A 12,368-nucleotide genomic window follows, 5' to 3' on the forward strand; every position below is an offset into this window, starting at 1 on the left:
CCCACATCCTGTTATACTTCCAAAGTAGCATACTCAATTTCTATGTCGAATCCATCATCATCTTTGCATTTACTATTACTCATCCCCACATTTGCAGGGGTTCAGAAATGGTGAAAAAGGCTTCTCTAGGATTAGTGTCAGACTCACACATAGCACTCGTGGACACCCTTAGACTCTCCCCATTAATCTGTGAAATCTGTGAACACAGAATTTATTCTTCAGCCTTAGGGGTAAATTTACTAAGATTCGAGTTTGGTCGAGATGACAATCTCCGGAGAGTTTAGGCCTGTTTTTCATCAAGGCAAACTTTGGTGAGTTTGGGAGAGAGTTCTCTCTTCTCACTTGTAAAACTCTGGTGAGATCACAAACTCGAATCAACTCAGGTAAACTCAGAAGTACTTTTCATGAAAAAGATGCACTTTGCAAATTTACTAAGATTTGAGATTAGAAAATTGTTAGGGAAGGGAAATGGGAAAGGGGATTCTGCACTGAAGAGAAATTAACAATGTAAATCAACCATCTATAGTGAATATTATTAGGAGTGATTCCTCCTTTTTAAATAAATTTGTTGGTGGTGCTAGGGTCCTGTTAGCCGGTTCACAATCCCACACTTAACAGCTGACAGGTCCTCTGGTATTGACGCACGTTTCGCCCGTAGGCTTGCTCACAAAGAGGAGTAAGTGGGGCACTTCCTCCTCTTGTGAGCAAGCCTATAGGCGAAATGCGCGTAGGCTTGCATGTTAAGTGTGCGATCACGAACCGGCTGACAGGACCCTAGCCACAGCACAGCACCTGACTTATCCTCATCACACGTTTTCCGCAGGCTCTACAGTGTTTACAGCCAGACTTGTCGGCTAGCCTGTGAACTTTGGATCAGCTGAAAGGATTTACAGCTGCAGCACTTCACAGACCCTTTCCCATCACAGACATCGCATGGTGACTCAGGTATTTCTATTCCCTCCGGTGGCAGTCTGACTGCTCTTAGGACGCATTTGATCTCTGCAATGCCCAAGTGGTAACAGGGTCACCTAACACCTGGCAGAGCCTTAACAAACTCCCACTGTACTGTTTTTTCTGTAGATACTAGTCCATCACTCTCTCATTACGCGGCTTGCACACTCTCTACGTGAAAGCAGAAGTGGAGAGATGCTCACTGTGTCCTACTTTGCTGAGGGTTCACCTGTTGCACTTTAAAATATGTAATATCAATTTGAATATATGGTCTATTATTCTAGCAAGTTGATTTATGTTATTTAAACCCATATTCTCCACATATATATGTGATGATAGTTAGTCACAGCCTGGAAATGATTAAGTGATGCTATATGGTTATATGACAAATTAATTGATGTGATAATATCCACATATAAGATTATTTATTTATTTATATATACTTTCACAATTGCTTGTGTCTGCTGACATATTTTCCTCCTTTCTCTCAATTGAGAGATTTATGATTGTTTGATCAATATTTAACGTCCCCCTTTTTTTCCTAATATAAGAATATCACTTTGATTAATTTCTTGACAGTATTTATAAACTGGTCTATTTATTTGTCTTTACCTTCATATGTGTTTTTTCAGTGTTTTCAAACACTGATTATATTTTAAATGAGTATCAATAAAATTATGTTTTAAATAATTAATTCAACATAATACATACATATTACATTGAAAAATGTGCCCCACAAAATAGTCTTCTTGGTCTGCCTATGCAGAAAATCCTTTTCTAAGATTTGAGATTACAATTTCAGGTGAGATTAGAGCAAACTCACAGAGAAATTGTTTCAAACACTCCACCTCCTGAGCTGCGAGTTTGCCAGAAACATACACAGATCAGTGTGATTTGTGTATGTTTCTGCATGTGTACTTAATGTAAAGTGTTTATATAAAAAAAATTACATAGGGTCCCCCCTCCCAAAAGACATAATCAGCCCCGGACTGGCCAGCCAGGCCTGGTTCCAAAAATTACAGGGAACGAAACGAGTAGGGTTCCACCGTAATTTAGGAACCAGCACCTGGCTGCAGGGCTAGTGTTTGCTTTAAATATAAGGGGGAAAATATTGCATAGGGGTCCCCTTACATTTCAAACGAGCACAGGATCCAAAACAACTGGAGTGTCATGCCACAGCCAGGAGCCGCTTTACATGTTGTGGCCGCTCATTGGCTGGTTACACATAGGTCCCAGCCAATGAGCGGCCGCTACATGTAAAACGGACTCTGCTTGGCTAGCGGCCCGTGGGAATTAACAGAAAATCACAGTCATCTGTCATTTTGTGAGTTGCAAGTATTATATCACAACATATACTTGCACCTGTTCGCATGGATCGCGTAACTCGTTTTCTTAATTTCTTAAAAGGGCAGGTATGCTGGCATCATTAGTTCCACTGTAAAATACAATAGTTTATAACTATTGAACACATTATTACCCCTGGTACCCACAGCCCAGGAGTGCGGGGAAGAGCCCCGGCCTTCAGACCAAGCCTGAGATTTTGGGAGAGGGGGGACTCCTCCTTGTGGGGGTCCCCATCTCCCCTGAGATCCCTGACTTGGCCTGACCGGCTTGGGGTGCGAATACTTTGGCTATGGAGACCTGGTAATAGGGTCTCCTGGCTGTGGCATTACACCGCGGTCGGTTTAGGTCAGGTGCTGGTTTTAAATATAGGGGGACCCCTACACAATTTTTCCCCCCTATATTTAAAACCAGCACTGGCCCTGCAGACAGGTGCTGGTTCCTAAATTACAGGGGAACCCTAATCATCTTGTTCCCCATAATTTTTGGAACCAGGACTGACTGAGCAGTGCGTGGCTGGTTATGCTTTTGGGGGGGACCCTACATCATTTTATAAAAAGATTTAGCCCTTTTTTAATAGGTAGACCACAAAAGCAGCCTTTACATATCTCACTGATATGTGCAAGCTGCTTGCTCGGGAGAGTTTTGCAGAGAGAAAACACTGCAATCTTGGGTGAGTAATCTCATCTAAACTTGCTACTCGATCTGCTTCACCATCGGAAAACTCACTTTCAGCAAAACTCACTTTTTAGGAAATTTACGAGTTTAAAAACTGGAAAATCACCCGAGTTTGGCGATGCAAAACGAGATTAAAAAAAAAACTCGTTCAGACTCGAATCTTAGTAAATATAACCCTTAGTGTTCTTTTTTGTGCACTGATTTGCCTGTTTTAGAGATGACACATCTAGACTCAGAGAAAGAAGATTGTGCATGTGAGGTTGCAGAAGATGACTGACTGTGGGCCTGATTCAGCAAGGATCGCTATTCTGCTAGAACGCACGCACTGCAGTTGCTAATATTAGCGGGGAAATGCAAATGTGTGCAATTGCATTGTGATCACAGCTTACCATTAAGACGCCCACTTCCCCTTACTCACATCCGTATACTTGGGCAACATAGCAAAATATTCAGCAACATCGGACCCATACGCACAGTTAAGGCAGGTCAGACCTAAATCAGAAATTGCTAACTTCAGGTCACGGTGTGAAGCCTCAGGCTGTGTATGGTATTACAGTGGATAATTTATGCACGCCCCTGCAATGCTGTCCCAACGCACTGGCACGCCTGCGTTCGCCCGACCACCCCCTCGTCACCACCCACAAACGGCACTTCCTGTCAATCACTGTGCTCGGGGTCTGCGTAGCCTCTGCAAATGCAATTCCCATTGCAATTGCTAGTTTGCGCACGTGCACTGCGATGCATACGCATACGCAATGCGACTTAATCAACCAATTGCGTGCATCTTTTCAACTGCGATCCTTGCTGACTCAGGCCCTGCGTTTGGCCCTGGCTTTCGCAATAAGCATTCTAGTGCATGAATTTGAAAGTCTAGGATCCAATCAGAAACCTCAAATTCGATTCTGTTGGATTCTCCCGAATCCAAAATGCTCATCTCTAACTAAAACACAAAATAATCAAAAATAAAGAGGTGATTTAGAAGATGACTCACATTAATTCAGTAACCGTTTTCATTGAATGTTAATTTCTACTTTTTGAATTAAAACTATTTTTCCCACATTATTTCTATTTTTTTCTTTCTAACTGACAGGACCACATATCTTAACATCTTTGTAGGTTCAACTGCTGCCAGTTATCTGATTGTACAGTGGACTTGACCGGTCATTGGTTTAGAGATAATGATGATAACGACATTTGAATGTGTACATATGTAAATATATAAATAGATTTATTCATGTAAAGCTTTCATCCTTACCGCTGGATCATATCATTCAGGTCAGTAGCATGTGTTATTGAACTTTCATTAAATAACATGACTTTAGTGTGTGACTGCGATTTATTTAGACTATTATACTAGAAAAAGCTATATTTCATTAACGTTATAAAGAAATGGGTAATAAACAATGGAAATTATACTACATCTTATAAAACAGTACTTTTTTGAGTCAACAAATGACAATTCCTCGCATCTCAATAAATTATTGTGCAAATTGTATGTAAAAAGAAACATGTATACTACATATTATGTATTATTTACATTTTGGAAGAAATATTGTATTAAAGCATTAGTGATTCTCAAACACAATATAAATGAAATATGAAACTTTGTTGAACATTTCCTGCTGAAAAATAATTGTGCTCATGTGACTGAGAATCATTGTGAAAAGTTACTGCAACAACAATACACGTCTCTGCCTGTTCATATATAGACATGGATGGAAAGGACAGGTACAAGCTAATAAGGAAAAACTATTTAGTAAAATGGGAGGAGAGCATGTACATGAATTAATAATTTATTGTACAAGCCAATAAATAATTAATTTATATATAATCAATGGACATACAGCTTTAAGGTTACTGAAGGATTACCTGTAGCATGTTTGATACTATAAAGGAAAAATGTATAAACTAAGTGACTTTATTGATATCCACAGCAAAATGAGGAAACAAGTATGTTCATGTTATTATGCATTGATGGCATAAAATATACTGTAACTGTTACATCAAATATTTTATATTCTACAGTTGACTGTTGTATCTGGATTTTCAGGTGAACTTTGTATATCCCAGTGTAACATTCAGGCAAGTAACACTCTCTATGCAAAATCATTTATGACTGTTTATTTTTCTAACATTTTAGAAAAAAAATGATTAAAAAAAACCCTAAAACAATAATAAGCAATGCTTTTAATGACATGTTGCTTTCTGTGGTACCTTCTTCGTAGTCTAAACATTATCTTCAGACAGGAGGCCACAACATAGATTTACAAACATATGAGATTTAAAGCATACTGTAATGCAAGTGCCTAGTTATATTATTGATTGCTAAAGGTACTGTATCAAAAGTATATTAAAATGTGAATGTGGGTCAATTCAAAGTACACCAGAAACATTGTATATAAGAATGAATCCTAAACCTGGCTACACACTAGACAATGTGTGTACCCAGCGACGGCAGATGCAACGTCAAGATAAATTGGGGAGTGCGTACACACTGCGTGATCTGGAGTATCCAGAGACATGGTGTCGGCCGCTGGATCTTCTGATCTGCCGTGCATGCACAACAGATCAGAAAATGCGAAAAACAATGCACTGAAGCGCGCCATCACTCGTACACACTGATCGATATGGCCGATATATTGCTTCGATCCGTGTTGCAACAATGTACAGTATTTCCTTTATATCGCTTAGTGTGTACGCACCTTCAATTTCAGGGCCCTGACAATGCTTAACCACAAAAGAAAGCATTACCTGCTATACCGGAGGACACCACTCTGTTATTCTGAGCCAGTGGGCATGTTGTGGTGAGGCCCAATTTGGGCTATTAATTCCACTGCGTACTATGGGCCTGATTCAGCAAGGAACGCACAGGAGAGAACGCACACACTTGGCCAATGTTTTCGCACTGCACATGCATATACATCGCAATGCGCGTGTGCAAACTAGCCAGTACAATCGGGTTAGGGTACACAGACTACACGCAGTGTGTACGCAGACCATTCCAAAATTGATTGACAGGAAGTGCCGTTTGCCGGTGGTGGCGGGGCGTGCCTGTGCGTTGGGATGCCGTTATAGAGGCGCGCATAGTTAAGGCAGTGCAGCGGCATACACAGCCATACCGTAAGCTCTACACAGGAATCGGCCAAAATCCTGCGGCAGCTCAGGTCAACCATTAATATGCTAATGGCTCTGATGGTTCTCGATGTAACCGATGTTTACGCTCTCTTGTGTACTGATCAGGCTTTGAGTAAAGGGAGATGGGCGGCTTAATATGGGGCTGGGCATCTGCATCATGTGCTGCAGTCCATGCGTATGTGTGTATGTATTGATTAGCATATTCTCGCAGCGATCGGGTGCGTCTTTTCCCTCCTGTATGTTCCTTGCTGAATTAGGCCCTATATGAGTAGAGTGGTGGCTTCAGGGTTCCAGAGAGTTTTTTCTTTTTTTGGGTCGGGTGCAGACACAGTCAGTCCATGGTACCCTGTAATATTTAGTGACACCCCTACTAAGGGTATATAATAGGCAGTTTTACATCTGTTTGGGGAGCATTGACCTGAGCTGCATTTATTTACTGAAAAGTTGCAAAACTTAAGTATTTGTCAAATAGTGACTTATTGATTACTATAATTAATGTACAGTAGTCACAGTACTCAGCATGCACCATACTCATCCAGAAGAACACCAGTTACATTATTGGTCAGTCCTCTGCCAAGAATATTGTAATTCCGTCCGTCACATTCATCTTTTTTACAAAATCGTAAGCACCCATTGTATGGTCACTTTCCTATGATGACAGCATCCATAGGACACAAGCAGGTGTCACGCTGTCCTATAGCTGACTGTATGGCTTATTAAGATGCATGTTATTTATTTTCATTTAATACAGTAATTGATAGTTTTTTATATTTGTTTAAAAAAGTGTAATATTTCAAAATAAAAATAGATGACACAGTACTATACACTTATAGTTACATATAGTGTGTTTTGTAAATATACTTTGGGGGTCAAGAAAATCACATTGCATAGTAATAATTAATCTAATTTTAATTCTTCATCTGCCCATGTTACACAAAGCCGCTGTTCAGGTGAAATTATGAAGGAAACAGTGGAATGGTTGTTTTTATTTCCCAAAGTATATATACAAAATACATATTTAATTTAAAAAAGCTGAATGTTATATAGATTTCTGCTCTGCTCTGTTTTTACATAGCTGTGTGTTATGTGTAATAAATATTACATATGGAGAAGAAACAGAGCACTCTATGTTGGATCATTAGCACACAAAGGGCCTGATTCTAAATTGGACACAGCGGTGATGTGAGACACAGTGGAGCAATATTTGTCATACGGCGCATACATCCAGATTTTGTTGTGCAGAGTCGCAGTACAGGTTTAGACTTCCGATCACAGAAATGCATTGGAAATGTTTTGGCCATTCCTGGGTGGTGGCCAGTGGCGTAACTAGGGTATTTGGAGCCCAGGGCAAAAGTTAAAATGGAGCCCCCCCTCACTAGGCTAAAAATGGGCATGGCTACTGAGAAATGGGGTGTGTCAACATGACACAACTCCTTTATTGTCACTGGGAACATTTCTTTCCATTTGCACCTTAATGCAGTGCCCCTTATACAGTCCCTCCTATGCAGTGCCCCTAGTAGTGGTCCCCCTTATGCAGGCCCCCAGGAGTACCCCTTATATAGTACCCTCAGTATACAGTACCCCAGTAGTGGTCCGCCTTATGCAGCCCCCGATTAGTTCCCCTTATACAGGTCCCAGTAGTGGTCCCCCGTATGCAGTGCCCCTTACACAGTGCCTCCTGTAGTGGTCCCCCGTATGCAGCCCCCCATTAGTTCCACTTATACAGTGCCCCCAGTAGTGATCCCCCATATGCAGTGCCCCTTATACAGTGCCCCCAGGAGTGATCCCCCTTATGCAGGCCCCCAGTAGTACCCATTTTACAGTGCCCCCAGTAGTGATCCCCCATATGCAGTTCCCCTTACACAGTTCCCCCTGTAGTAGTCCCCCTTATGCAGCCCACCATTAGTTCGTTTGCAGTCCCCCAGTAGTGATCCCCATATGCAGTGCCCTTTATACAGTGCCCCCAGAAGTGATCCCCCCTTATACAGTGCCCCTTATACAGTGCCCTCAGTAGTTGTCCCCCTTATGCAGGCCCCCAGTAATTATCCCCTTATGCAGTGCCCCCTGTAGTGGTTCTCCCTTTGCAGTGCCCCCAGTAGTAAGCCGCTTATATAGTGCCCCAGTAGGAGTCCTCCTTGATGCAGTGCCCCGAGTAGTAGTACCCCCAGTAGTAGTCCCCCCAACGCAGTGCCCCAGTAGTAGTCCCCCCTATACAGTGCTCTTTATATAGTGCCCCCAGTAGGAGTCCCCCTAGATACAGTGCCCCCTGTAGTAGTCCCCCACGATGCAGTGCCGCCAGTAGTGGTCCCCCCAATGCAGTGCCCCCAATAGTATCCCCCCCAGTAGTAGTCCCCAGTGGTCCCCCCAATGCAGTGCCCCCAGTAGTAGTCCCCTCCTTAGTAATAGTCCCACCCACCCCCCCAATGTAGTGCCCCCAGTATAAGTGCCCCCCCAACAAATACACACTGGAATTAAACAATAAATAAGAGAAAAGAAAAATACTTACCTGAATCCACGCTCCGGCTCCCACCGCCGTCCGCACGTCAGTCCTCCTGGGCTGGCGCGCTCTGCATTATGGGAGAGACATCATGACGTCTCTCCCAATACCCACTGCAGGAGCTGGAAGGGAGCCGGCTCCTGCAGTGGGCGCTGCAGCAGTCAATGAGAGTCTATCTGACTCTCATTGGCTGCTGTTTAACACACACATCACCGCCAGCGCTGGCGGAGATGTGTGTGCAGCAGTAGCAGCCAATGAGAGTCTGTCTGACTCTCATTGGCTGCTGATTAACACACACATTGCCGCCAGCGCTGGCGGCGATGTGTGTTTTATGCACAGCATGAGCCCGCCTGCCACCCTCCTCCTGGCGCTATTGGGCAATCGCTCAGGGGGAGGGAAGGGGCTCAGCTGTGCAGCACAGGGCCTGTGCTGGGAAGCCTAGCGTCGGTCCTGTGTAAATGTGTAGTGCTGACCGCACTCACTGCAGTCGGCACTACACTGGCTAACTAGAACGGGCCAGTACCGTGGCTGGCAGCGCGCCCCCCACCCGCGCCGCCGGTCCCACGGCGCCCAGGGCACGTGCCCTGCTCATCATAAGCACAGAGATGTTGCACATTATGGGAGTGTCACAGGCGTGTAGCTAATAGTGGTTGAGTACAGAGAGATGCTGAATCATTCACATTGGAAGCCATATTCAGAAGTACAATCTGCACCTGTCATAGGGCTGGTGTAAGTTTCGTTGGTGCGTCTGATGGCAATAGCTTAAAGTTGCAGATGGATCTGTGGCAAAAAAAAAAAAGATACAGATGCTGCTTTGTCCGATGTAGAATCAGTCCCTGAGCCCTTTGTTTTGATTTTTTTCAGAAAAATGTATGGGATTTATTAAAGAAAATCAATCTCATAGAAATTCTTATGTCAAGATATATCTCATAGTCTGCTTATGTGCCAACGTTTGCCTTGCAATACTGCTATCATGTTTTTGGAATTTGGAAGGAAAGTCACGTAAGCACAGGGAGAATATACAAACTCCACACAGTTAAGTCGCTAGTTTGAATTGAACCCACGATCTCAGTGCTGTGAGGCAGTAATACTAACCATTATACTGTCTGTGCTGCCATACTTCATTTAACATTTTAGCTTTAATTTGACTGTAAATATTTCACTTTTAGGATGCATTTGGAGAAGCAACTGTGGATTTTTTCTGCTATTCTCATATCTGCCTTTGCCTCACATTCCCTTGAATGGGATGCGTGGAAATCCAAATATGGTAACATACTGTATGTTTTACAAGTGTGTGAATGCATATGTGGTGTGTGTGTGTGTGTGTATGTATGTGTGTGAGTGTGTGTAGATATATGTATATTAAGCAAGAAAAAGTGTCTGTCTGTCTGTCTGTCCCTTATGCATGGCCAGAGTTTTGGACCTAGCTCCACCAAATTTGGCATGGTCGTGTAATTTTACCAAGATTAGGTTTTTGCCTATGTTTGAACTACATCAAGATCACACACTGTCACACAATACACAGGTTCCAAGGCTGGCTCAAGTAGAAATTAGTCTGCTAAATACCTGTGTGAAAGCTACAAAACTATAGTTTTAACCACTTTGAGCAAGTGTCAATGCCACACAGAGCCCATTCAGGTTATGCCACATATTACCCCTTAAGCACATTATGCCACACAGTAATGCCCCTTACACATTTTACCACACAGTAATGTGCTTTATAGATTATGTCACATAGTAGTAGTGGCCCATATAACACATTATTCCACGCAGCATTTTACCTCCCCGTGCCTCTCCAGTAGCCTTTTGCATCCCTGTGTGTGCCATCAGCAGCCAGCAGGTGTGGATATAGTGCTGGACCCCCAGCTAATTACCGCTGGCTGGAGAGAGAGGGGAGCTGGATGGATAGAAAAAGGGGGGCTGCTAGAGAGAAGGAGGGGGGCTAACTGAAGAGACAGAAGGGGGCTGGCTGGAGAGGCAGAGGGGAGCTGCCTAAAGAGACAAATACTGAACAGCTCATTTCTACTGTTTTCATCAACAATGTTTATTGAAATATAAGCTATACATAAAGATGCAAAGGGGAAAGGGAATAAGGGATAAGGTTACATGAGAAATGCAGTATAAAAAATACATTATAGAAAATTGCAAATCTAAACAGGTCACATGGGTATAATAAAACAAACATTAAATAGACCTGCAGCAATTATAAAATTTCAAGAAGAATCACCTGCATTTATACTAAATTATACGGGTCAGACATTGAAGATTTATTAATAAATTGAGCTCATTTGCCATCTGTTACATATTCATGCCAGGCCATCCACTTCATATGTGAAGATTAAGCTGAAGATGAACAGGGAACAGAAGTCATTTCCTTTATAAAATGAAAATGGGCTTTATTAGAGATCTGTGGTTTGGTTTTCCAGAAATCTGAATTCACACAAATTTTGTGAATCCGGACAGATCCGAGTCACAGTTCTAATCTCCTGAGGAGATCTGGTTAAATCGAAGTTGCAGTTCTGATCTTCCCGTGTTTCAGTATTTGGATTTTAAATCTGGATTTCGGGTTTTGGACTGCAAAAATCACATGATTTTAGCTGTTTTTAAAAACTTTTTATCATTTTTAAAAACAAAAATACAGATCCAAAACCAAAACTCGAAGATGATTCTGGATCTGAAACCAAAACACGGGGGTCAGCGCACATCTCGACTAATAATATGACCTAGCACATACCTCTGGTGAGATTCCACTAAAGTGGGGTAAGATGGAGAAGTGCAAGGTCAGGGGAAGAAGATAAAGTTAATCCCAACACTTTATGAATCAGTGAAACAACTCATCCCAAAAAGTGCAAACAAAAGAACAGGCCCAAAAAACATGACAAATTTGGCCAACTTCTCCACAATTTCACCAACAAAACTTAGAGCAAGACGGTCATATTGTACGCAACCTATCAGAAGTAAGATATAATCTATTTAACAATTTGACATATTTTTCAGAGTAATTCAGACATTGAGACATATACGATATGAAATTATAAAAATTAACTCCCATTGAGTGTCAGAAACAGGGTGACCCAAGTCAAACTCCCAGCGGACCTGGGAAGGTAACATAACACATGTGCATAAGTGTAACATAAACTTATACCAATAGGAATTGTTGCCCCTACCTCCGCTAGAAGTTAGACGAAACAAAAAATCACTAGGGCGTAGACTCAATGTACCAGAAAGACGGGTCACAACCTGAACCCAATGGCAAATTTGGTAATATTAAAATACATATTTAGAGGAAAGGGAATAACAAGCTTGCAGAAGAGAAAATTAAAGTAAAATGTCATGTCCATAAGATCCCCTAAAGTTTTAACACCACGAGAATGCCAGATAGACACATGGAGATTAATAATTAATTTAGCAATGGCCCAAATGGAAAGATTAGCGGTAAAGAGAGATACATCCTGAAGCTGAGAATTAACTTATCCTAAACTTGCAGTGAGGCTTTCATAAAAGAGAGGAGTGGCATGTTAGAGGAGCACATAGATTTAGGTTTCCAAATAAGGTCCCCCAATGGGTATCCCATATGACCAGTCATTTCAAGGGACACCCAACTCATAACAACAGGTAGGTGAGACCAGTCCTGCAGTTGAGACGGCATGTTTCGTGATGGCTAACCAGGTCCTGAAGTGCCAGGCCATCCCAGTTTTAGGAGCAAGTTTCGGAGAGCGATTTTATCCATATTGAGATAGTATAGAACAACATTTATCTACATTTT

The 12,368-nt window shown here is 42.2% G+C and overlaps 1 protein-coding gene across 1 annotated transcript in view; it reads left to right on the plus strand.

Moving 5' to 3' along the window:
• Nucleotides 1–4,985: 4,985 nt before the first annotated feature.
• The window catches only part of LOC148540380 (cathepsin L-like proteinase), a 32,536-nt gene continuing 25,153 nt past the window's right edge, over nt 4,986–12,368 (plus strand). The window contains exons 1-2 of the mRNA XM_088443592.1: nt 4,986–5,052; nt 9,772–9,869. Of these exons, the coding sequence (XP_088299718.1) occupies nt 9,773–9,869 (97 nt within the window). The 5' untranslated portion in view covers nt 4,986–5,052; nt 9,772. The remainder of the gene's footprint in view (nt 5,053–9,771; nt 9,870–12,368) is intronic.

Source organism: Taudactylus pleione, unplaced genomic scaffold, assembly GCF_031769625.1.
Source record: "Taudactylus pleione unplaced genomic scaffold, aTauple2 ptg000019l, whole genome shotgun sequence".
NCBI classification, from domain to species: Eukaryota; Metazoa; Chordata; class Amphibia; order Anura; family Myobatrachidae; genus Taudactylus; species Taudactylus pleione.